The sequence below is a fragment of the Pteropus medius genome, unplaced genomic scaffold (assembly GCF_902729225.1).
Source record: "Pteropus medius unplaced genomic scaffold, Ma_sr-lr_union100, whole genome shotgun sequence".
NCBI lineage: Eukaryota > Metazoa > Chordata > Mammalia > Chiroptera > Pteropodidae > Pteropus > Pteropus medius.
Window position 1 is genome coordinate 6,635,450 of NW_024340698.1, and position 27,365 is coordinate 6,662,814.

General features: G+C 34.1%; 1 protein-coding gene and 1 pseudogene across 3 annotated transcripts in view; both read right to left on the reverse strand.

The window, feature by feature from the left end:
- The window catches only part of PHF6 (PHD finger protein 6), a 42,418-nt gene extending 15,454 nt beyond the window's left edge, over positions 1–26,964 (reverse strand). For 2 of the 3 annotated variants that reach the window (XM_039875199.1, XM_039875198.1), the window contains exons 1-6: positions 26,793–26,964; positions 22,713–22,896; positions 22,372–22,473; positions 8,944–9,077; positions 8,643–8,686; positions 23–192 (exon numbers count right to left, since the gene is read on the reverse strand). In XM_039875199.1, the coding sequence (XP_039731133.1) occupies positions 23–192; positions 8,643–8,686; positions 8,944–9,077; positions 22,372–22,473; positions 22,713–22,850 (588 nt within the window). In that variant the 5' untranslated portion in view covers positions 22,851–22,896; positions 26,793–26,964. The remainder of the gene's footprint in view (positions 1–22; positions 193–8,642; positions 8,687–8,943; positions 9,078–22,371; positions 22,474–22,712; positions 22,897–26,792) is intronic. The other variant, XM_039875200.1, reaches the window with a different exon arrangement.
- On the reverse strand, positions 1,791–1,909 carry LOC120613303 (uncharacterized; annotated as a pseudogene).
- Positions 26,965–27,365: the final 401 nt, after the last annotated feature.

Sequence of the window (27,365 nt, forward strand, 5' to 3'; positions counted from 1 at the left end):
AATCCCATATTTTTCTACTTACATAGGAACTACTTTCCATTTCATCTGTTCCATGGGAGGATGTGGACCTGGTATCTTCCGACAGCCCTTTAAAATTAGTTTTTCGTGGTCTTCCTTTGCGACTTTTCTTTTTACTTTTAGGTGATGAGGGCTCCAGTTCATGTTCATTAAAACTTTCTTCTAAATCAGCTGCTTAAAAATGAATGAAAGCTTTACATAGACCAACCTTAACATGAGCATTAGTTCATGGGTCCTTAGACCATCGGTTTCTCCTTAGAATGACATCGTCTCCAGAAACAAGGAGAAATGGTCTGTGGTATATTCAATATAGCAATGTAACATTTCACATAAACACAACAAAAACCAAATAAAAAGTTTTGTTATAATCATTGGAAAATTAATGATTTCCATCAAATTCATAATTCTATAAAAATGAGTTTTGTGATTTTGACTGTGCATATGATTCAGTAAACATTTCTAAACTCTAATAATTTCTAGAATTAGCTCTTGTATTGTTTTTTACATAGGTTTCAGAGTTTTACTTCATGTTGTTGGTGAAATCAGAACACTTACCTAGGAAACAAACTTACTATAACTTGGAAAACTAAATGAAAATAAAGTAGGTATATCTTCTCTAATTCAGTAGCCACCAGCAACATAAGGTTTTTAAAAATTTAACTCATTTATAATTAAACAAAATTCTTCAGTTTCTCAGTTACACTGACCACATTTCAAGTGCTTATTTGTTACATGTGGCAAGATGCATCTCTACTGGATATCACAGACCTAGAATGTTTCTATCATCACAGAAAAGTCTATTGAACAGTGCTGTTCTTTAAAGATAACTCTTTAAACTATCATGGAAATCAAATGATCAAATTCAACAAGGAAATCATCTATAAATGAACTAACCAAAACAAATATTAAGTATAAGAGGCATTTCTAACATAAGTGACAGAAAATCTATGTTGTAGGTAAGCTGGACAATACTTTAATGGATTAAACAAAATATGTAGAAATTTTAGAACAGCATTTCCCAGAAATTTGAAAAGAATTCCTACCATTAATGGAAGGAGTTTCATTTAGTTATTCGCTACAAATATTTTATTTATCGAGGGCCTACTGTATATAAGGCAATGTGTTTAGTACTCAAGAAGGTAAAGAAAAAAGTGTTCACTTGACTTAGGGTCAAACTATAGAAAGTTTTAGGCACAGCTCTAATACCTTCCTCATTTCTTCATGTACCATAAGTTATTGACTAGAATTCCAGGGACTAACTTCTCAATGAGAAAGCATATCAACTCCTATGTTGATCTTTCCTAAAAATACTTTAAAGGTTTTTTGTTGTTGTTGTTGTTTAAAAATAGAAGCACATTCGTTATGCTAAGAAAAAGGTAATGCAATTAGTATACTTAAATATGTAAACTCTAGGAACTGAGAACATTAGATTGTTTGAAAAACAGTTAATACAAATTTGTATCAATGCAGCTTCACACAACTATGGTAGAATTTGAGGGAGAAAAAAGGAGAAAAGGTACAAGTTAGTATATAGTGTTTTACAGGTAACAAGAAAAATTCGTGTGAATACATCTCCCCGTGAAGCCACACAAGTCAATTAAAGATATCTCCTGATTTTAACCCTATAGAAGATTTCACATCAGAACACACTGCCTACTTTAAACATTAAACCTGATAAATAACACATAGAATTTCATTAAAGCTGTTAGAATTACTTACACATGCCAAAAATTTAAAATTATTATTATTATTATTATTATTATTATTTTTTACTCCTACAGCACCTGGTCTTCCTAGGTGGTCTCCCACCCAAGTACTAACCAGGCCCGACCCTGCTTAGCTTCCGAGATCAGACGGGATGGGTCGCGTTCAGGGTAGCATGGCCATAGACTTAAAATTCTTGATATGAAAAAAAAATCATAATCAAATGTTTCAATCATTTTGATGACTATTATATCCTATGTAATACACATAATAGTCTGTTATTTACACTGAAGATCACTAACACTGTAACAACAGTATATTATTAAACATCTATGAAGAAGTTACTTAATTGTTCCCACTATGAGGCCAACGTGATTAGTTTTCCATGTCTTAAATATGGAATCATTCACTATAAAATTTTAGAGGACTTCTGACATAATAGTAAAAAAAAAAAATCACAAAAGGTTGATAGATTTAACTATATTAGACTTTCAAATTTCTGAAAGTAAAAAAAAGTGATACAATTAAAAGGTAACTGGAAAAATATCTGTGAACCTATGATAAAGAATTAGTATCCTTATGATATAAAATCATAAAAGATTAAAACTACAAAAGAAAAATGGATCAAATATATAATCAAATAATTTGCATTAAGTAAACATACTTTTAAAAAATGTGAGTTCTCTAGAATCAAAGTGTAAAATAAGTGATATATCATTTTTACCTATCAAAACGACAGATTTAAAAGTTACAAAAAGCTACAATAAACCCAACAAAAATTGTGTTAGAAATAAAAATGTAAAAGAAGCCCCACAAAAACATTGAGATAGACCATGCTTCTGGATGAACAGGATCCACATTAGAATATCAGCTCTTGCTAACCTAATTTAATGAAATTTCAATAAAATGTAGTTTAAAAGTTGATTCCAATTTTCTGAAGAGTAAATGTACAATACACAAGAATATCTTTTTTTTTAAAAAAAAAGGTATCAAAATATACTATAAAGCAACAGTAGTTAAAACATTGGCACAGGAATAGACATGTGTCAGCAGAAGAGAAAATGAAGTCGAAAATAGACCTACATGTGTTTAGAAATTTGGAGTATGATAACAGTGGCATTTCAAGTGCATGGGGGAAAGATATGATGGCACAATTGGCTATCCAATTCCAAAAAATTGAGATTCCTTTCCTCTTACCATATGAAAAAATTAAGAGATGGATCAAAAAATCTAATCATAAAGTAACTGTAAATGCAACATAAGAAAATGGAGGATAATATATTTTTTTTAATAATCTTGGAGTTGGGACACCTATGAAGCCATAAAGAAAGGACTGATATATCTGACTAAAAGTTACAATCTTTTGGATGGCACAGGCACCATAAACCAAGTGAAAAGACAAATAAGTTGGGAAATCATTTGTATTTAGTGACAGAGAATTAATATCTATATTATAAAGAGCACTACGAATCAATTTTTAAAAGACAAACCGTAAGAGAAAAATGAGCAAAGGACAGGAGCTGGCAATTCATAGAAGAAATATAAATGACTATTAAAAAAAGCATGAGCAGAAGCCCAACCTTATTAGTGATAAGAAGCAAAAATTAAATGAGATAATCAGATAGGCAAAAATTAAAGACTGATAGTATCTAGCACAGCTATGGGGAACTGGGCACTCTCAGACACTGTTGGTGGGAACATAAACTGGGTACATGTGACAGTGCTTATTGCCAACATTAAAAAGCACAGATCTTCTTCTAGCACTCTATCCTACAGAATCACTTGTATACATACATAAGCACATATGTACAAGGAAGATCAATGCAGTTTTATCTGTATTTATGAAAGAATAGATATAACTGATCTTTATTAATAGAGAAATCCTTAAATAAACTATAGTTCTATTTATTTTATGGGATATAACACAACTGTTAAAAAGAATGAGGTCTATTTATATGCATTGACGGGGAAAGATGTCTGTGTTATATCACAGAATGAAAAAAGGAAGTTGCATAACCTTATGTGTGTGTGTGTGTATACACACATACTATGATGCCACTATTTTTTTCTAAAATATGCATAGGTATATACACACACACACACATACCTACATACCTACATGCATATATATATATACATATGCTTGTATGTATGTAAAAAAGGCTCTGGGGAGATATACACCAAACTGTCATTACTAGTTACTCCTAGAGAATGTGATTTCAGGATGAAGAAAGGGCTTTTTTAATTACTTCCATTTTAATAGTACTATTGTACGATTTTAATTTTTTTGAACAATGGGCAATGTACTACCTTTGTAATTAAAAGAATTTATAACATCCAATGTGGTGAAAGGAGGGTGTAAAGTCGGTGTAAAGTCATCTACTGCTGATGGGAATATAGTCTAGCACAGTCTTTCTAGAAAGTAATATGGCAACCTTAAACAGATTGAACCCTCTGACCCAGTGATTTTACTTTTGGGAATTTATCCTAGAAAATTATTGTAAATGCACATGAAAATGTGAGTACAAAGCAAGTCAGAGCACCTCTGTTAAAAATTTTCATTAACCTATTGGGTTTCTTTTTCCAATTAAAAATTGTAAAAATGTTTTAAGATTTTAAAAACTTATTTTTTTTCTTTAACAGTAGTTATAAAAGAACTATCTGCATAAAAGAAGTAAAAATCTTCCCTTCCACCAACCATTTCCACCTGCTCTGCACTCCCAGCTGACCCCCTAGCTTTCTTGCTTCCCTTCCTTTTTACTAGCTCCCTCCCTCCCTCTCAAGATAACCACTGATAACAGCTTCTTTTCTCAGTCTCAAGGGTTGAGAATCTGGTTTTGAATCCTCGATCTATCATAGATTTTATGTTCTTGGACCTGAGACCTACCTAAAAGGGTTCCTGAATTAAATGAGTTACTCCATGTAAAGTACTTAATTTATAACAGTGCCTGGCACATAAAACTGAAATCCCATTTTATTAACTCATCTTGCTCTACTAACACCAGTGCAAGAGAAGCTACAGGACAAGGAAGTATCGCCCCAAATAAGTGACAAATTAAATGTTATGCTTAGTTTCAAGCCAAAGAAAATGAAGAGGTTATAAACATTTCTTGAGCACTCATCCCATGCAAAACATTTTATATTGGGTAATTTAAGAAAAACAATAAACCACAAGTTGGCTCCTTACAATTTCAAGAACCTAAACTGAGCTGAGGTTATTTTTGTGATCATGTCTTAAATTCTACACATTACTGGGGTCAACAGCTAACACTCAGCATCTACTCTATGCCATTTTCCATCTCATCACCGACTGCTTTGCTCCATATAAATTATTAAATACAAAGGCCTCACTCGTTAATGAAAATGACTTTAAAAGACCCACCATTCATATGCCATCACAGTTCCTTGTAGGTACTCAAAATGCTTAGTGATGACCAGCTAACATATTAAGTACATCTACAAAACAGAGATTCACATCAGTTACAAGCTAGAGATACGTGCTAAGACCAATGTTTGACATTTTGAAATACTGCTTTAAAAAAAGGTAAAGAATATATCTATTAGCTAAACACACAGGCCAACAAGGGAAAAACAACGTAAGATGTAGGATTTAATTCTGCCTATTCCTGTCCAATTTTAACATGTAAGTTTCTATTAAGAATAGGAGGGCACTAGACCATTTTAAAGTGCTCAATAACCACATGTGGTTAATGGCTACCATATTGGAAGGTGCAAATATAGAACATTTCTATTGTCACAGTAAGTTCTACTAGACAGGGTTGTCAAGTCATTAGTTCTCTATCCCCTTGTAAAAAGCCCTGCACTGTTGCGGTCCATGTCATTCAGCTAAACCACTGCTTCTCAAACTTTAAGGTGAATACAAACCATTTGAGATTTTGTTAAAGTGGAAATTCCTATTTAGCAGGTCAGAGGGAGAAGTTGAAATTAGGCATTTCTAACAAACTCCCAGATGATGACAATTCTGCTGGCCCAAAGACTACGCTATCTTCTTCCCCTCCTTGTTGCTTACAGTTACAAATTCCCAGTCATTCTACCTCACCCACCCGACCTTCTTTAAAAAATCCAAGCAATACCTAGCCACTCAGTTCCTTGATCCTCAATGATGTCCACCAACTACCCAATCCCCATAATCGTACCTTATAATGACCTAAAATAGCTTTACCTCTGAAATCATTGTATCGCACTTTGGGACCATAAATGATTGCCTTCCCAAGTACTTTCATTCTCCTTGTTCTTCAACATTATCAGGACCTCCAGTCTATATTTCCTTCCTGTTTCTTTTTTCTTTTCCTGACTTCACTTTCCTAACTTAGATTTCTTTCTTATAAATATCCTAAACTCCCTTTTATCCCTTTACTTCTTTGTTGAACTTGCTTGGCAAAATCCCAATTCTGAATTAACCAACTAGCCACTTTCTCTATGCAATACCTAGGATCCTGAATTGCTGGAAGAAAGTCACACAACCTGACTGATGGCATCACTATATAAATTCATGGTTACCAACCTCAACTGGGCCCTCAATCCAGTCTGGAAACCTTACATATCTCTAGCAAACTTTCTCTCCTGGTCTTCACAACTATTCTTTCAAACTTCTGCTCACCTTCAACTTCCAATCCTCACAGGTCTCCACACATTCTCCCTCACAGAGAAAACAGACCAGAGAGGAATCACCTATTCTTCTTCCTTCTCTCCTATTACAGTGGAAATGTCCTCCTATTATGGGACAATTGTTCCCGCTTGTGCATTGAATCCTTCTTCCTGTACCTTCAATCTCTTCTTGCCTATCAGATCCTTTCTCATAAGTATTAAATACCAATTAACCCCCACTTCCAAAAAAAGGCCAAGTGAAAGAAACCAATCTGATTCTAACTATATGACATCCTAGAAAAGGCAAAACTAAGAAGACAATAAAGATTCTCTCAAATTTAATACTTCAAAACACAGTTCATGTTATAACAAACTAACATGACAGACTGAATTTTATAATATTTATCATTTTAAGTATTAAAGTAAGTATTGAGCCATAGATGGCAAATGATTAAGAAATTGCCACAGGTATCAATTCCTCTTTGCTGAACAGATTGGTGCAGTACAATTTTCAAACCAAAACAGTCCCTAAAATACAATCCTATAAACTCATCATAAATTACAATCATAAAGCACAACATATGTTTCCCATTAGAACGATGAAAGAATTGCAAGTTCTGCTTCTGAAAAAATACTCAATATCAAATAAATTCAAACTAGATGAATGCGATAAGTCAAAATTCAATACATATAAACTCTTTAATATTTTAATTTCTTCTTTAATACTTTTAAATTGTAAAATTATGCATCCGGTTCTACCATAAGTATAAACAAACTACATATATTATCAATAATACAAGGGCCCCCAATGTGCTACAAAAGTATACATGGAACTCAAAATTCAAATTCATTGTATTACAAATTTGAATTGTAGTAATCCTTCCAGTTACATTAAAAGAAAAGTCATCTTGAAAAGTATGAATTTAGGTCTTTCTCATTAATAAGTTTGTCAAAGCAAAAAGGTAGTTAAAATTATTCTACTTCACGTAGTCTGCAGTGCCTTCTCTCTACCACTAGATGGTACTATCAGCTTCAGAAATCTAGGGAATAAAAGGGGAGCAGTCTAAATTAATCATTGCTGCTATCCTCAAATATGTCCCACTATGTTCATATACTTGTGTTCATCAGGTCACAAATCTCAACTCTTGGCTTAAAATCTTAAAGAGAATCAAATAAACACACTGTTAAAATCTGAAGTAATAAAAGGTGGTAAAGCTTACTGTTAACCTTTCACAAAAGGTTTTTCAATTCAATTCTAAAATTAAATGAGGAAAAGATACTGATGAAAAACACTACAAAGGTTTATCAGTTGCACTCTAACACTTCAAAAACATTCTGTTCTTATTATTTATCCAACTGGTTTACCTTAAAGACAAGGTTTCTTTTCTTTCTTTCCTTCTTTTTTTTTTTTTTGCTAAAGACTGTACTCTCAACCTGCACTTTTAAAGTATTTGGATTAATCTGGAGTCCGAAGTATAAATACTATTTTGTATTATGAAACCAAGATCTGAGAGATCAAAAAGGGCCAAAAATTTTAATATGCTAACACTAATAATTAAGTCTTTTATAAAAGAAACAACTTCCTAAAACAATAGGCTTAAACCATTCTAATTGTAAGCAACAAAAGCTAACAAAAACTTTAAAGATCTTTAATCTAAATGGATAGAACAATCTCAGGTTAAATCTAAGCCCTTTTTATATTACTAGTAAAAGTATCAAAACCACCTGTTTGAAAAGGTTTGAAACAAGTCAGAATTCAGTTTGAGAACTTTACCATACCTTCTAAACACCAGTACAACTTGGCTACCTATATATAAACACTACTAACCTGGTTTTGTATAAATTTAAGTGGAAATGCACTATAATTTTAGGTTTATATTTTAAAATTGGTTTCCTTATGATCACGTCTGTATTTTTTTAAAAAGTACTACAATGTGAACAGAAATTTAACAGAAAGCCTGATGATCGCAAATAGTATTAGTATCGCCTATTCATATTTCTATATCGGACAGTAGCTCAATTAACTTTATAATCTACTAACACTTAAACACAGAAATCTATAACTACAAGCATCATTTCTCCCTAAAGATAAATACTGTCTTGATGAACTCTTTACAAGAACTTTGGGATAAAAGTTTTCTTAAAAATTCAGATCTTTTTTACTATCGTGAATTAGTTTATCCTAACGCTTTTATAATTCTTGGAAATGTATTCCATATTGAAATATCTTATGGTAAAAATTAATATAGTATAATTCACTCATATTTTACGCAAATTTCTTCTCAAAATTAAAATGTGGCTGAAAGACATACCTTCAGAGTTATGTGCAGTTTTCTTGTGTTTCCGGCAATAAACCCTATAAAAAATAATTTAAAATTATCAAGTAAACTGAACATATTTCTCTAAAAATGAGCACTATACATCATCTCATTCACAAGTTAGATTCCAAACATCTTATTAAACTTCCTATGCCATTTCTCTAAGCATTAAATTCTTTACCAAAAACACCCTTTATGATGATGCCGAAATGTTCTGAAATGGCGAACATTTTTACAAAAGCCCAAAGAAAGCATGACTGTTAAAAAAAATCTTAAAAGAGAAGTTGATAATTACATGTAAATTCCTTGTGAAGGTTTCTCTCGTATTTGAGCTTTATCGTGCAATGCACAGTGGTAGTGGTATGTCCTGTGACAGGTTTTCACATCACAACCAATTGTTGCTCCAGGACAATGACACAAAGAACACATCTACGGCAAAAACAATAAAAACTTATTAGTGTGTGATTTTGCTAAGGCAGGGATCTCAGGTTAGAGGCATATCAATCTCTGTCAAGGAAAACAAATTGGTTATTGAAAAGTTTTGTAACTAATTATGCTATTTTTCTTATGTTCTCACCAAGAAATAAGTCAAATAAAATTCTACTGGGGGTATTTTTCCCATGTTAAACAATGACAAAATTAATGAAATATTATTAATGTCTATTGTTTCACTGTGGTCAAGTGAAAATTTTAAATCCTGCAAATCAGAGATATAAGCTGTATATAACTTACACTTCTTCACAAATCCAGACCTTCCTGGAAATGAGTAACTGGGGAAAATGCCTCATACCAGAAAAAGTATTTCCTCAGATTCTCACTGCTCAATGAGACTTTTTGGGAAAAAAACCCTCACGTACTATTTGGGAACCTGGTAAAAATTGATTTTAAGTGAAGGAAGGAGAGAGGATAAAATAATTAAGTAATTTTCTAAATACCTCAAGCTCTAAAAATATTCTGTGATGTCAAGTTGATTGTGAAAATATGCTCATCCGTTTTAATTTAATCCATGTTACTTACCTCTTGCATTATGAATTCAGACAAATAGATAAAAGAATAGATTCTCCCAATACATTTTCGTATACCTTACCTTATGACTTTATTGAATAATTCCTATTGTTTAGCTCTTGATCTAAATTTAGGAAAAAAATCTTTTTAAAAAGCACATAACAACGACATTAACAATGGTTGTTAGCGGTTTTCATTAACATATCACAGTATACTGTGCTGAGTGGCCTTTTAATGAGGCTATCTCCTAAGCTTTAAATACCAGGACAAAATAAACTCACAATAAGGTAAATCTTAAAAACTGCTCATTTGTTTTTAGGTTGCTAGAGACCTCATTCTGAACTCTTCTCATTCCTCTTTAATTTTAACATAAAGAACATTTACCGTCCTAATTTTGGATTACTTGGCCCCTTAGCAATTTTTGTTGTACCAAGAGGCTAATATAAATTCCAATAAAATTTCTTATATTTCTCTAAGCAAGGGAACACTCAACCTCTGAGTCAAGTTATCATTCAAAAAATACTCATATAAAAGTCAAAACCAGAAACATTCTCAATACAGGTACTTCCAAGAAAAGATGAGGGCCAGTGTCCACTAATACTAGTGAAATACTCCACTTCCTTAAATAAATATAGAAACTTCAAAGTATTACTGTAAAAAGAAATACTATGCTAAATTATCAAGCCAGAAAAGCTATTAAATACTTATATGAGTGTTTTATAAATTGTTGAGAAGGTGGAACATTTGTACTGCAGCTTAATTATGAGGTTCTATTACTTTAGTAAATTGTATTTCTAATCAAAACACTAAGACTTATTATAGAAATTTTGGAAAACACAAAAGAACACAAAGAAAATTTAAAAATCACTCATACTCACCAAGGAGAGACGCCCTTACAGTGTTACAACGATTACGTGAAAGTATTTCCTGTGTAATTCTGTATGTACCATTTTACAACCGTTTTTTTAACTTAATAAATCGAACATTACCCCCACTTCATTAAAAACTCTACTGCAAGTAGTTCATCTTGAAATTACATCTAAAATGGGTTTGCATAGGTACATTTTGAAAAAAAAAACTGAGTTCAATTAGCAAGCAAGAATGAACAGAGAGGTACTGTTGAAAATACTGTACTGGAAAAAATTCTCAACATGGGCAAAGAAACAGTGAGATGGGCACTCTCATATGTTGCTGGAATTTAGTACATGCTGTCTGCACAGCAACTTGCCTTATTTATCAAAGAGGTTTTAAAAAGTTTATATTCTCTGATCCAATAATTTTACTTCTATAAATTTAGTCTAAAAATTCAGGTTCAAACAATTCATATACAGTCATATGCACTGCAGAATTACTAAGAATAGCCTGAAATATAAAATTACCTATGGAAAACAACTAAAAAATGTTTAAATAAATTATAGTACACCCATATGTAGGAATATTCTATCACCACTCTTTTCAAATAAATTTTAATGGCATGGAAAAAAGTTTATGCATAATGTAAATGAAAAATGAAGCAGGATACAAAACTATGAATTATGATCCCAATTATAACATACACTCTTTGAAAACAGGTGAAAGTAAATACAGCAAAATGCTGAGTGCTTATCTCTGGGTGATTGGTTTTCTTTATAATTTCCTGTGTTTTCTGATTTTTCTACAATGGGTAAAAACACTTCTATATACAAAAATTGTTTAAAAACATTGGGAATACTCTAGCAAATGCTTTCAATACCCATCTCTCAGTTTATTGAAATTGGAAGAAAACAAAATATACGAAATGTATCAAAATTTGTTTTAGCTTGTTATAAATTTAAATCTGCCCCAAGTATGACCAGTTAACTACAACAATTGAGGACAGATAAATTTTTTGAGTGATAAAATGCTTATTCTTAGTTTTGTCAGTTTCTCTCAAAGAAGAAAGACACACCAATAAAAACGTTTTCAGAGAGTGGAAAATGCTTTCCAAGGTTAGGAGAGGAATTTTCTCAGTTAGAATTTACAGGATCTATTTTATGCAGCATTCATATACAAGCAAGCAGAAGTACCTCTTCTGGTAAGGTAATAACAAAATAGCAAAAATTATTCATAATAAACTAAATATAAAATGTATTTCTTTTTTTAAACGGAATATAAAATTTAAGTCAGCTTGTGTACCTATGAATACAAAACAGGAACATAACTGTTATCTTTAAGTCTACTATGCTATATTCCAAGCCCTGAAATAATTATTTTTCCCTTATGGGACTTATGACATAGTATTCATTTGTGTTCTTACCATTTTATTCCCTATATGGCTAATTATCTTTATAAGTGTATAGATTTTACCTATCACTTGCTTCTAGATTTTTTTTGGAAGAATAACACTGTGCATTACAAAGTAATTGATTTTAAGCTTACTCTGTTATTGAAATTTTTAACACCTTATGGTATATTTTTTCTCATTCATGTTTATAACACCTGTAGGTTTAACAGAATCTTAACATATATCTTCAGGTATATCTAAAAATATTTAAACAGTCTGACCTATGATTTGGAAACGTGAAATTGAGAAGAACAATTCAGTTGAAGGGGCACAGAATGAAGAGAGGCAATATTTGAGGGAAAGGGTTAACACCATTAAGAAACAAGGTTGAGAATAAGGAAGAGATAAAAAGAAAAAAAATTAAAGTTGAGAAACCAGATAGGTGGCTACTAGTTTTCTTTCTTCAAAAATGTTACGGAAGATAAAACAAAGGCCTTCTTTTGAAAAAAGTGGAATAAAAAAATGGGACTCCTAACAAAGCAAGGCAGCACTTCAGACCTGAGTAATGTTATCCTGTATTCCTCCTTATACAAACATTTGCCCTCCGATTTGTCACAGTCCTTACTGGGCCCTCAATAGAATGACTGTCAAAAAAAAAAGAGTCAGCTGCCATTTAACGTGATGTTTGCACTTGACCCATGGCTCTCTCAAATGAGGGAAAATTAAAGTTAACCTGACAGAAACATGTTTTCCAAGAACAATGGTGGACTCCTTCCCACTCCACCCTGCAGGAAAGGTCTGTCTCGCACATCAAATATTCTGTTGAGGGCTAATTTCCCGCCCCCAATACAGGTATAAATGTCGATTCTCAGCTTACCCTGCTTGTATCCTTGATTTAAATAGAGGTAAAAATTTCTTTGTTGATAATGATTTTTCTTTTATTTTTATTCCTCTATCCAGTTTGCTACCTAGTAGACCTAGTAAACCTCAATAATCAATTACTTCTTCCAAAATGGAGAATGGGAAAAAAGGCCCCATCCTACTATAGATGTTTGCATGTCATCTTTACAGTATGATTAGAAGCTATACTTTTTAAATAAAAACTACATGTATACTTAAGGTGTCCTTTATGGGATGCTTAACAATGTGTGTGTATGCGTGTGTGTGTGTGTGTGTATTGATGACAGTATTTTTGGTGAAATGATTACTACAGTAGAGTTAATCAACACACCCATTTCTCTATACAGTTACCATTTTTTTGGTGCGTGGTGAGAGCATCAGAAATCTACTCTCAGCAAATTTCCAGTATTGAATACAGTATGATTAATCATAATCATCAAGCTGGACATCAGACCTCTAGACTTATTCACCCCACATAACTGCAACTTTGTGTTCTTTGACCAATATCTCCCTTCTTCTCCCACCTCCCCACCCCTGGTAACCACTCGTTCTGTTGTCTGTGAAGCTATACTATAGTAAAGTTAAGTTGAACAGAGTCTCCAGGAGCTGACCCACGGACGAAAGAGGAACTAAGTCATACTTGATAGGAAACAACAGGAACTGAAAGGACCATGACTTAGTTAAAGTCCTGTAGGAGCCAGAGGCTGGCTGAGACATACCTGCTCCTCAGTCAACTAGACCAGGACTGAAATTCAGTTTGCAAAAGGAAAAGTCTTAAGGAGTAAAAGGAAAAGTACTGCTTTCTCAGTAGCTACGGGGGAAGCTAAAGGGAAACTCAACTAAAACCACAGATACAAGATAAAACTAAAATGAGATGGGCAATTTCTACGATAGGCAGAAAGAGAAAATTCTTGAGGAAAAGCTGGAATCTGATGGCTAGATAGACCCATATGGAACCAAGGGAGGGAGGGCTCTCTTAAGACTTAGCTTTGCCCAGCTTAACTGCTGTGTAGACTATGCATGTCAGTAACTGACTACCAGTGTATAGATGTTAATTCTCACAGCCAAGTAGTTACTCAAGAGTACTCAAGATACCTGCCCCATGAAAACAGCTATGAATGTACTGAGAATGCAAAAGAGGACACAGGAAGATGCCATGTTCTTGAGTTGGTATGCAAAGAAAAAGTGCCCAAAGTACTTGGAGCTGGGAACAGGATACCTAGGATATTTTTGCAGGAGACTCAAGATAAAAAGTGAGAGCAGTTAACCTTACACTGGTGTTTGGGTTTTTTTGTTTGTTTGTTTGTTTGTTTGTTTTGGTGTATTGTTAATAAAAGCTGGACAACGCAGTTTGGGCAAGTTTTCAAAGCTGCCTAAAAAATGCTCCTAACTCCAGGCTCATTGCTTTACTTGTAGTAATACCTCACATATCCAACACAGTTAGAAAACAGACTGAGATTTGAATTTTCTCGTTAACTGACAGTTGTCCAATTTATTTGTTAAAAATTCCTAAAAACAATACTATTTCACGGGAGGGTGAAACATAAACTTAAAACTTTCTGGTTCATCATTATAGCTACTATTATATATATTGTTATATATATGTATATATATAACAATATATATGCATATATATGTATAGATGTATATGTAAATATACACACACATATATATGTATATATATAACATATATACATATAGTATTCTGAAGGTCTCATAAAAACACAAACTTAACAATATAATATTGTTAATAACAGTCTATATAATAATTAGGCCTAAAAGGAAAGCAATATTATGACAACACGGATGGCTGTTGAGATTATCATGCTAAGAAAAATGAGTCAGACAAAAAGTTGAGAACCATACAATGTCACTCATATATGTGATACAAAACTGAAAGCAACAAACAAGAGAGACTCAGGGACATGGACAACAATTTAGTGGTTACCAGAGGGAAGGGCGGGGAGTAGATAAGGGTAAAGGGGGTCAAATATATGGTGACAAAAGGAGATTTGACTTTGAGTGGTGAACACACAATGCAATATACAGATGATATATTATCAAATTGTATACTTGAAACCTATATAATTTTATTAACCAGTATCACCCTGATAAATTTAATTAAAAAAAATAAAAGTTAGAAATAAAATCTGTCGTTGAAAATCAACAAAACTGATTAGCAACTTAAATTCCAGATGCTTCTAAAAAACAGAGCCAATAAAAAGTACTTGTTTTTACTAGAGTAACAGACTAAATCTAAGCAGTTACTGAATAAATCATTTCAGAAATCTTTGGAAGTTGGAGGACAATGAACTAAGCCTATCAAGTTCTTACTTAACCTCGTCTCTTGACCTTGCTCTGAATATCACATACTCCAACTCCATTCAACTTTATGAAGTTTCTTTTTCACCTTAAAGATTCACAGACTTTTTCTGAGTTCAGATCATTAGGTTTAGGCTCTTCTCAGGTGTAGGTCTTTTAGGCTGAGGGTACTTGAAACTGACAAGCTGCTTGCTCTATTCAATCTATGAAGAACGCCAAATACACACCTATGCTCGACTAAGTATCGAGACATCCCCCAAAACCAGACATAGATTATTTTTTATTATTGGCTTGGGTTCTCGAGAAGTAATTATATAATGAAATAAATGGAAAGTATTCCCAATTATGAAGAAGTATTAAATGAAGGCAAAGTAAAAAATATTTGAATTTTTAAAAAAATAACTGATTCGGTAATAGTCAAAGACCTGATTTTCTCTATCATTAGACTTGAAATTTCTGTTTGGCCTTACATTCATTCTCCTTAATCACCTCCAAAGTAAAGGAAAATCTATTTTAATATAACAGGCAAAATATCTGCGCACATTAAAATTAATCTGCATGCCATAATCTGAGTTTTAAAAAAAAACTTACATTTATGTGAATACATTCATGATTCATGTACACTTAGTTACACAGATGACAATGAGGCCATCTTTGAGAAGAAAATTTACCTGTCTTCCCCCCGAAATACCCTAAGGTTGGGTCTTGCAAGCCCACCACCTGTTTTTGTAAATCAAGTTTTATTGGAAGACAGATATGCTCATTTTTTTGTGTATTATTTGTGACTACAACTGAGACCATATGGCTGGCAAAGCCTTAAATATTTATTATCTGGTCCTTTACACAGTTTGCTGACCCCTCTAAGGCAATGGTCCATGACCAAGAGTGTTCATCAAAAATCACTTGGGAACCTTTTTCAAAAGATAACAGTCTGTAATCTCTTGTCCCCTCTTTCTGATTTCATAGTTTGTTAGGTACCACTGCTTGATTTGTAGCACTACTAGTCACCAAGCATCTTTTACTTCTTAGTATGCAGTAACCAATGCTAGTGTTCTATACACTGTGGGTGCTCCATTTTGTCCTTACTGAATGCTAAATGAGCCACACATTACTTTAAATAGCACTAGCATTTAATACTTACTTAATACTTTTGACCACTTCCTCTTCCTTGAAACTCTTTCCCCTTTGACTTCTACAGCATCAGTTTCCCAATGGAACACATTTCAAATGTCACTTCTGATGAAGCCTTCTGACGTCTCAAGTAAAATTAATTATGGTCCTCTTTCCCAGCATTCTTTTATATACTTCTAAAGCTAAACCATATTTACTCATGGTTGCACCCAAAGTGTTGCACCCACTGTGCTTGGTACAAAGTGGACACTCAATCAAGTATCTGATAAATGGACAGAAAGATGACTTCTAGACTCTAGAGGGAGGTCTAGATAAATATAATGCCTAAGGAAATAACAAAAATAACACTATACTGGGTGAATGAATGTTGGAGAAACAAAACCCCTCATGTTTGAGGCATGCAAAGCTCTCCACCATCCTGAACAAATAACCAACGTGATTTTTCTCCCTAGATTTCTCTCCTTCCTATTCAAACCTATGAGCTGCAAACAATGCTAAACCACTCATTAACCAAAACAGGAATTTTATGCAATACCATTACTTTCCTGGTCAATTTACAACTAACCCATTATTAAGGCTTCACACTATTATCCAATTGAAGCTTTTCTCTCCTTCAAATTCAACCAACAATTAATGAGTGCCCACTTATTTATTAGAACACTACTGAGCACAAATGAGACGTCAAGCACTGTGCTGTTTTCCGTGTATTATCCCCATTTAGTCCTATGCTAGGCAAAGAGAATACAATCTCTACTCCCCCAGAGTTCACAATATGGTGAGGAAGAAAGGCTTGTGCACATGTAACAAAAACAATGCATACTGTGTTAAACTCTACGACAGAGGTGAACACTGAGTAGGACTCAAAAACAGACAAAACTGAGAGGCAGCTAGGAGATGAGTAACATCAGTACCTATACAGCAGTAGGGACAAGTAAAGGATGATTGGGAAGCTGAGAGGAGTGGAAATGAGATAGGAATGGAAAAGTTGAGTTAAGAATGACTTCTGAAGGGCAGGCTGAGGCCTCTGGATATTATTTTGTATGCAGTAAGGAATCTGTAAAGGTTTTGAGACAGGGAATGACATTAGATTTTAAAAGTAGAGATCAAATAATTACCGGCAGTACATTGGAAGGATGGGAAGAGGAAGACTGGATATAGGGTGCCATTAAGAAAGAAAAGAAGGCAGACATCCCAGAAATAAAATCAAGTGACTGATGTGAAAGAAGGCAGAGTTGAAAATAAAGGATTAAGAAAATCAGATTTCAGGGTGGGAAGATAATGAATATTGGCTTAGACAGTTAAGTTTAAGATGCCTGCAGGACATCTATGTGTACCAGACAAATATGCTGTCATTATTATATTTCATTCCCCACAGTAACTACTACATAGCAATTATCTCCTAAAAAATCATGCATAGCCCTTTCCCACCTGCTCCTTTCCAAGTTGAAATTCCTATTTAATGTTTAAAGACCCTGTAATCATCCTCCCCTACTGAATTTTAATCTATTACCATTACTGCCAGTCTCAATGATCCATTCTAATATAGCTAACCTGTTTCCTGGACTCATCCTTTTTTAAAAAAAAAAAAAACCTTAAACCATCTCTAGGAAGCAGTCTTTAACTATCTAAATAGGCAAGACTCCTCCCACACAGAAGACTAAAAAAGTGTATATTATAAATTGTCATATAAGCAGATTCACGGCATACCCAATAACCAGACCATAAACTCTCAAAAATCGGACAATTTTCTCTTTGGGGGTACCAAGCAGTCCATTGGTACTGAGTAAATAACAAAGTAAAGACTATGTAGAATTGGTCTTTTTATTTTCAGAGGCTACAAAAATTTCTTGAGGGTAATAGAGGATCAGATTATTCATATATATAGATATATAGATACATACACACACGATTTTTATCCTAAAAACCAACAAGATGCTATTAACGGAACATATTAATGTGAGTCTGATTATGTCCTAAATTCAGTACTATGTCCATCTTTATTAGAAAACTACTAAGTTCTAATCATCACATTTTTTTTAAATGTGATCTTTGGTTGGGTAGCTTAAAAGGCAGTCTAGTATAACCTAGTGATTAAGAGTTGTGACTTTGCAGTTAACTGGTCCTGGATTCAGATTCCAGCTCTGCCATTTGCTAGCTATAAAACCACAGTCAGGTTACTTAACTTCTCTGAGCCTTATTCATTTCTCACTTTACAGATGAGGAAACTATCCTCCTAACTCACAGTATGATTATGAGGATTAAATAGGTATGTATTTAAAGTACTTATCCTAGTCTCTAGCATATATTAAGTGTTCAATAAATGTTAGCTATTTCTACTACTGAAAAAATTAGGAAAAATGTTCAGAGGATTTCTTAGGACATGTGAGTAAAATTTAGTTTGAAAAAGGGAATGTTTAGGAGAGACCTGAGGGTAGTCATGAAGTATATGTAAGAATTTTTCATTTTTAATAAGAAAGAAAAAAAACAAATACTTCCTTTAATGGAAAGACAAACCTAGAAATAAATGGCTTTAAATTAAGCAAGATATTTGAGTTATATAGAAGGGTACATTTCTCGACTCTGAAGAGTGTTATATAAAACTGGTACTGTTTCAGGTTGCTTGGGTAGAATCACAATTTCTTGATATATTTAAGAACAGGGCAGACAAAAATTTTACATTGGATGGTTTGTAGGTAGTCTTGCCTAGGTGTAATGAAGGTGAACTAAATGGCTTTCTGAACTTCTTTTGTGCTTAAGAGTCTGTGATGTGTCTGACACAGGTACCAATTATAACAGTAACTATCTGGTGTAGATATTCTTAATGATCTTACCACCAACTCCATCAAGAAAGAGTATGTTCATATACCCCTGTGAAGTGTTTCCTTAAACAAAATAAAAACAGCGATAACTCATAATTTTACTTGTAAACTTGCATTTCTTGATTAGATGGCTGGAGAATAAGAGTAGGTGGTACAGATGTGGTGTCACCATATGGCTTCAACGGGAACTGGAAACCATTCTGGAAAAATATATATTTTTGCAGGCTTAACTGCAAATACGGTCTCAAATTACAAAAACCTTAGTACTCCAGCAGATTTTACCTGTCCTACCTTGGTACTCTATACTCAAAGGTGATGTAAAAGAGATGAATATGTTCAGGTGAAATAGCTTTCCTCCTCCGGTCCTTGCGGCTGACATGAAAACCTTGGAAAATTGCCTAAGGCAGCAAGAACATAGAAACCTCACACCTGTTCCTCCCGCTCTACTGCAACCTCCCACCATCTCAAGACTGACCCATCTGGACACCTATACACTTTCACCTCAAGCACCAGCCTTTTCTCTCTGTATTTTTCTTTGGGGTGAGTGAACACCTCTGGAGCCAATTCCAGGTACAGACTGGAACCTGTCTTGAAAGCACACAGGGACCAGCACTCCTGTTTTTGATTATTTTCAGTGGGTATTCATTCATGATCTACTTTTCACCTAGGAATCTTGATAAACAAGAGCCAGGGCAAATAGGCTCACAGGATAAAATGCTTTGAAAAGTCAATTAGGGAAGCTAATAATCTGGTTTATATGTAGTTTATCTTCTTACATGAAGCTCTTCACTTTTTTCTCCCTTCCTATTTTATTTATGGCCCTTTTATTGCTTAAACCAATCTACACAGGAAAAAGTAAAGAAGAAAACTAAAGTCTGGAATTTTGGTTACTTGATAGTATCTGATGTAAAAATGATATAATGGAAAGAGCAAAACTAATTGCCAAAGGGAGACTTAAAAATCACTACAAAGTTAAATATATAAATGCTACTCTAGTCCTATCTCCTATGTAATTTATTTAAATTCTGGCATTTGGGGAGAAGGAAAAGGAGAAAATTATATACCCAGGCTCAAAAGTTCTGTCCTTCTGCCACTATTCTTCAATGCCAGATGCCCACTGCCTCAAAATGGCTTCAAAACACCTTTCCTAAGGCAACTCTGTATCTTCTATAGCAGTTTTTAGTCACGAAACATAACTGTTTAGTAAGCAATGATACAGCATTATCTCTTTACTACTGGCAAAAAGACAAATAAGTTAATGACTTGTCTAAAGTTATATAACATATCAATGGCAGAGTTATTAAAAAAAACAGGCATCATGACTTCCCAGTCCAGCATGCTTTTCATTTGCCTACAATAATATTAGCAGCATCTTACTATTATTTACAAATAAAAACTCCAATGGTGGCTACCATTTATCAAGTCCTAACCACATGCCAAGCTCTGTGCTCACAATATCCTTGTGAGGCAAGTACTGTCATTAGCTCTTTTAGGCAGGTGAAGAAAACATGGTATAGAGAAGTGAATAATTTTTCCAGGATCACCCAGCTAGTAAGTGACAAAGCCAAGATTCAAATCCAAGTCTGTTACTATAGTTTGTGGTCTTCAACCTCCAATACTGTTCCACTCCCTAGATCAAGGAACAAATTGTTATGTGTAACTCACTACACTTAAGGGAGAAAACTCCCTACACGGTCCCATTAAAATTAATCAAAAAAAATTATAATAGTGAAACTTGTACAAAGTTCTGATGCTTTCTTCACAAACAGTCCAAATAAATTAAATCTCCATTGAATTTAGCATACTGCCAGATGTACACTGCTGCTTCATGTAAAATAAGGCACTGCATTTATTAATAATATTGTAACATTAGGGACCAAACTGCTCTTGTTCTGACTAGAGCAGCCATGTCAAGTGACAAAAATGCTAACAAGTCAGGATGTAGAAGTATTTCCCAGGCATATTCATAGTGCCAAGGAATAAATAACAGAGTAATAAGGCTTACAGAACAACCACTTTCAAGTAAGTAGTATTCTTCCTTTGTATCTGAATTTATTTTTAAGGATGAGGAAATAAAAACATGTTTTTCTGGTTCTCAAAAATCAGCAAGCCACAGTAACATGAAGAAATCTAAAGCCCCATTTAAATAAATAAAAACCGCATTAAAAATTAGAGTGTTGTATTGCTATCTACAGTTTTGGGGGTGGGGAAGATAAACATTTTCATAGTGAAGGTCTCATTACAACAAAAACAATCTGACCTCTGAATTCACATGATTCTAGGATTTGAGACTATCTAAAGCAAATCTTAAATGCTATCTTGAACTTCTTCATATTGCTTTTTTCCCCTTAATACTAGAAGACTACTTAACAAAACAGATTATTCCTGATCATCAAAATGATAGCTCCCTTCTTCCCATCAGATTCTTTGTGACATATGAGATTACTCAGTGCCTAAGAACATAGATATATGTTCTGCCAAACCCATCTTTCAATGAAACACTTCATAGTGAAGCTACTGGGGGTACGTTTACAGATATAATTTCAATAAGGAGTTCACAGAAGAAAAATAACCAAATGAAAAGAAACTGTTTCAATGTAAACCATAATGTATCATAAATACCAACTGAGATGACACTACTTTTCCAGTAGAGCAATATAGTGTTCTTGCCAATCTGGTTACTGGTAGTGAAGACAGCTATAGGAACAGTACTCTAGCATAGGTTCAGAAAAACTAAAATTCACCAAGTTATCCAAAATCATAAATGCTTTGTTATATAGCTGAACCACAGTAAAATACTTTGTTCAGCGACTGCTAACATTTCCTGTTGAAAGGGTACTGTCATCTTCATTTGTAATGACAATTACTTTATAATGAAAGATGAAAACACATCAGAATTTAATTATGAAAATATACTTAAATGAAGACTTTAACACATGATACATTCAAATTAAGTAAATTGCTTGTTTTCTAAGTCAACACAGCCTCCAAGCTTTTAATTATTTTTTTGAAAAGAAAAATTTTGAATAATATAAATATTGACTCACTCCTTTTTTGCATTTGTTATTTTTTAATTAAATGTATTGGGGTGACACTGGTTAATAATATGTAGGTTCAAGTGATTCACTCCTTTTATCTAAGTGAAACTCAGACGTGGAATTTGCTGGGGTTTTTTTGGGGGGAGGAAAGACTGCAATTTAAAATTATACTCAGTTAATAATGCAATATACTCTAAAATAAGCAACTTCTTCCTTAATGAGCTTAAAATAAGTGTTATTCTCAAGAGGCAGAAATACCAACTTACCAGCTTCATGCCTCTTTTAATTTCCTTTTGGACATCTTCAATAGAAAATCCACCAAGACTTTCGTTATCAGAGTGTGATGATACCAAAGCAGATGAAAAGAGCTATAAATTACATTTAAAAAAAAAATTAAGGTTCATATACAAATTACAGTGAAACAGTGAATACGATGTTACATTTAAAAGGAAATATTCTTGTAAAAACTGTATATATAGTATTAGTGAAAAAACATTTCTTAAAAATTTTACTTTAGTTTTTGTTTTTGTTTTTGTTTAGTACTCAGGACTATTCATTGTCAGATTCTCAAGGTTTCAGGTCTCTCGGTTGCTGCAAGTATACTTACCATGCACTTATGGTGTGCTGCCACCTTCTGGTTTTCAGATATTAGTAACTGTCCACATTCCTTGTCTCTATTTGACTTACAAAAGCCACATTTGCGCTGTCTTGTAGGCCCTTTTTTCTGTTCAACTGAGCTTGACATGATTTTTAAATTGCCTTTAGAATGCCACTTTAGGCCTCAAGAAATGCTACAGAGAATAAGAAGGGCAACAAAATGGTTAATTTCATTTAAAATCAGTTTACATAGTCATGTAAGTTGTTTAATATCTGACTCAAGTTTTAATATATGCATTTTAAAATGCCTTTAGTATATACAAATTAATATTAAAACGTAAGATGCCTCCATAATTAAAAAATATTTATTTATGTATAAATGTAACTTAACAAAGTAATTGGGAAAATCAAACTGCTCCCAAATTAGGGGATATGTGAAATAATTAGAACTATTTCTGCATGGATAAGTAAAAAATGTATAATGAGTGATTTAAAATCATCTGCTGACATAATTAATGCAAAATAGCTTTCATGTATAGCTAGGTACCCCTTCAAGGAGACAAAGAATTATATATCCAAGAGAAGGCCAAAAACTACTAGGAGAACCACACAATATTCGGAATGAACAGAATTCTATAACTGCCCAATTCCTTAAAGTTCACATATTAATAAACCAAAAAAAAAAAAAAGTGAATTACTTAACCATGACTTTGAAATACTTATTTTAAAACTTGAATTATTTTCAAGTTAAAAAAAATCACATATATGTCTTAAATATATTTTGCTACTGTATGCTATTTTCAAGTAAAGAAAAAATTAGACTTTAGGAACCAATTATTTATAAAAACAACTGTATTATCTGACTCTGAGATTTACTCAAAAAGTCTGCTTATTAAAGTTACAAACTGATAGTGGTGTTCTAAATACAGTAACTTTCATATTTAAATTGCAATACTGTATAAAAGAAGGAAAACTGCTCTGAATGAGACTTAAATTAAGTCAAACTATAATTATAGGTAAAATAGTCAAACAAAAAAAAAGGAAGAAAAACTCTAACATGGAAGATTTCGGATTTAGATCATCGATCTCAACACAGATTCTAAAGAAGTATCTAAACAAATGTAAAATCAGTTATTTGATTTGTGCAGTTTTTCCACATCAACTGAACTAAGTAATTCAGGACCCAGGCTGCCACAACACACATTGCAATGAATAAAATCTCAAATTTCTGTCTTAAAAATTACTAAATTCTTTCAATTTTTCTATACATTTGAACATTTTATAATACTATTTTGAAAAAAAAAATGAACATACTAACACTACATTGTAGCTTTCTGAGACTCACTTGTTCACCAACAAGAACAGTAGCAACTGGATGCCAGCAAGGTGGTAGATACAATTAAGCACTTTACAATATAAAAATGCAGATACTTAATTAAAATTTAACGTGAAGTCATAAAGAAACAAACAGGTCTCATCAATTTATATTTAGGTTTTTCTTTTAAACCAAAGTTCAAAGGCCCTGACAATCTCTGCATTAATGGATTTAACAAACTCTTAAAGCTATATGCAATTTTAAATACCCCAGTCTTCCAAATGGCATCCAATACTTTACAATAGTACTGTACTCACAGTACTGGCTATAAACCGAGAAACTGATTGAAAACAGGCATCAAATACTTTTAGGATTAAAGAAAAAAAAAGGACATAACAGAGAAACAAAAGAAACAAAAGGGGAAGTATGTTTGCATTTGCTTAGGCAAATGCATTCAGATGCTTTATCAAGAATATAGCTGCCAAAATCTTAAGAATTAACTATGCAAAACACTAAAATTCACAAATAGCACCAAATTTTGCTATCTGAGTTCTAAATTAGCTTTCTTTACTACTATGCAATAGCAGGCACTATGAAACCACTGTAATATAATGAGTATTTCTCCCGGTCATCCCTGGCCAGTTGAAAGGATAACACGTCATGAATTTAATCTGTATAGACAGACATCTTTAATGTGTAATTTCTCTATACCATGCTAGCTAGCATAGACTATAAAACTGGCTTAAGATAAAGAATATCACTCGAGTGGAAAATCACTTTTTATTCTTGAAATTAATTCTGAAAATTGTACCCCCTAAATTTTATCCATATTTAATTCTGCCTCTTTCAATCTATAAAAAGGTAAATTTCTCATCCTAATTTTGTGAACCTACTTTTATAGCTATCAAAGACCCCAAAATTCAAAAGAGAAAAAAGGTACACTTTATTTTGCATTCAAAAATATTTTAGTGTATGTTTTCTGTAATCAATTTAAGTATAATTTGTAAAGTGAAGAGGAACACACAAAAAAGTGCACCAAATCAATTAAAAAACTTTCCCCAATGTGCAATGACTAAATGGATTTTTCCACTAAAATTCAAATAATGCATCTGCGCATATCTTACTAATTTTTTTTACAGCCTCCTTGTAAAACATCAAATGGAGAACATCATGGAAACAATGAGTCCTAGCAAAAATGTCTTTATCATAAAAATACAGATTTTTATCAAATGCTGTCACATTTGTGGTTTCTAGTTAAGGAAAATAAGGGCATTCCAAGGACCAATATCAAGGGGTTCATAAAAATCCACGCAGCTGTATGGCATTTTAATTTCAGTCTAAAAGGTTTTTCAAGGCATGCAGATATCAAAGTTTGATGCTTTCACCCAACGATGAAACCTTTTCCTTAAAAGAAACATAACATTATAATGTTATAAAGCAGAAATAAAGAGGCAAGATTACACCGTGAAAAACATAACTTAAATGTCTGAAAAAATATAAAAGCCCGATTAGTTAAGCTGAAGCAATCAATGCGTTTCTGATTTTCCAAGATGCTGTGAAGCACCAAGAAAGAAATAACCTGAATATCAAGGAGAGCGTCCAAGAGCCAACTCGAGAGCTCATTCAATGTCTGGTATCTGAAAGACCATTTTCACAGAAAAACAAAACAAAACAAAAACTGCAGTTTCGGAAGATTAAACAATTCCACACGCAAGCAAGTTGAAATATACAGATCAAAATATATAAACGTGATCCTCAAAGAAGCAGTATTTATGTCAGGAGTTACAGTGGAGATAAATAAACGAATAAGAGAAGATGAACCGGAAGGGCACCTGAATTTGGCTGCACAATATTACATGCTTCGCACTGCTTTTTGCGGTTATTCAAAAGGAAACTGAAGGAATTTTCCAGTTGTTTCAAACCCAAGGGTAGAGAAAGAATTTGGTCTGTATGAATAAGACCTGATATTAAGTCGTAAGCCAATGAAAAGGTTTTTCAATTACTAAAGGATTTTTCAACTTCCACGCAGAATATGGAAACGAACAAATTTCAAAAGAATGCCGTGCTGTTCGTCCATATAATAAAGGATGGTACACATAACGTACCAGATCCTCTCCGTTATTTATTCAATACACACTAGACTCCAAGATCTCCCTCTAACCTAGCGCTAGATAAACTCGCAAAACTATCTTCTTATAAAACACTTTAGCAGGTTCCTTTCGGTTGTAAAGTCAGGGTCCCCTAATTGTCCTTTTTCAATCTTCCCAAATCCAGTTAAATATCATCCTACCACTTTCTTTAACCCTCCTGCCCTCGGAGTTCGCCCTCTAAGTCTCCGTTTCATATCTCAGTTTCACCCCTAATTGCCCCCACCCTGGAGTTTTTCCTCTTTCCGTAAGGCTAACCCTCTTGCCATCCTAACAATTCTTTCTCTTACTCTTCCCAAACTGGGAGTCTCCCTCCTTCCCAAATATGTCCTAAGCAACAGCAAAGACTAAAAATTCCCAGTATTTTTTCCTCCCTAATGTTGCGCCCCCTCCCCTGAAGTCGAGGCTTAAGCCTAACCTCTCCCTTAGCTCCTCCAAAGCACTTCTCAGCAGCCTCTTCGCCAAGCGCCTTCAATGAGCGGCGCTTCTAGGGTCCCTGACAATAAAGAGAGACCACCAAGAGTCCCCCTTAACAACGGGCAGGGGCGGCGGCCTGGCCACCGCCATCCTCCTTGTCTTCTCCCGCTGGGCAGAGAATGGGGGGCCCCAGGGTACCGAGGGGACTCACCGGCGGGGCCCAGAGGCGAACGGCAGAGGAGAAGCGCCAATGAGGGTTAAGAGAAAGAAGTCGGTCTCGGTTCTCCGGCAGCGCCTGAGAGCGGGGCTCTGTCGCCGGAGGTTGTTTCCTTTCATTCGAGGAGACGGGCTCCCGGAGCGCCCTTACGTCGCCCCCCTCGCACGCAGCAACTCACAGAGCGTTAATACGTCCTGAGCGTGCCGCGGGCCATGATTGGCTGCAGAGACCGGGCAGCCGAAGCCGCAGAGCCACAGCGCATGTGCATAGGCTGCCCCAGTACGGATCCGGGCGACAGGCCCCGCCTCCTGCTCGCGCGCGTACCTTCTATTCTCCGGTCCGCCGCTCAGCCAAGTGTTTGGGGGCAGGATCCTACGAGATAGAGAAAGAGATTCAAAGATATCGCTGTGGGTTGGGTGGAGAAGCAGGGTTGGAACTAGAAACCGTTGGATAGGGGCCCTGGGTAACCAGTTTTCGACAGTGATTCATATGGGTAGGCCTTATCCCTTACACTTGTTCACCCAGGCCTTATCCATTATTTCATTGTATTCTCGTGGCATCCCTTTG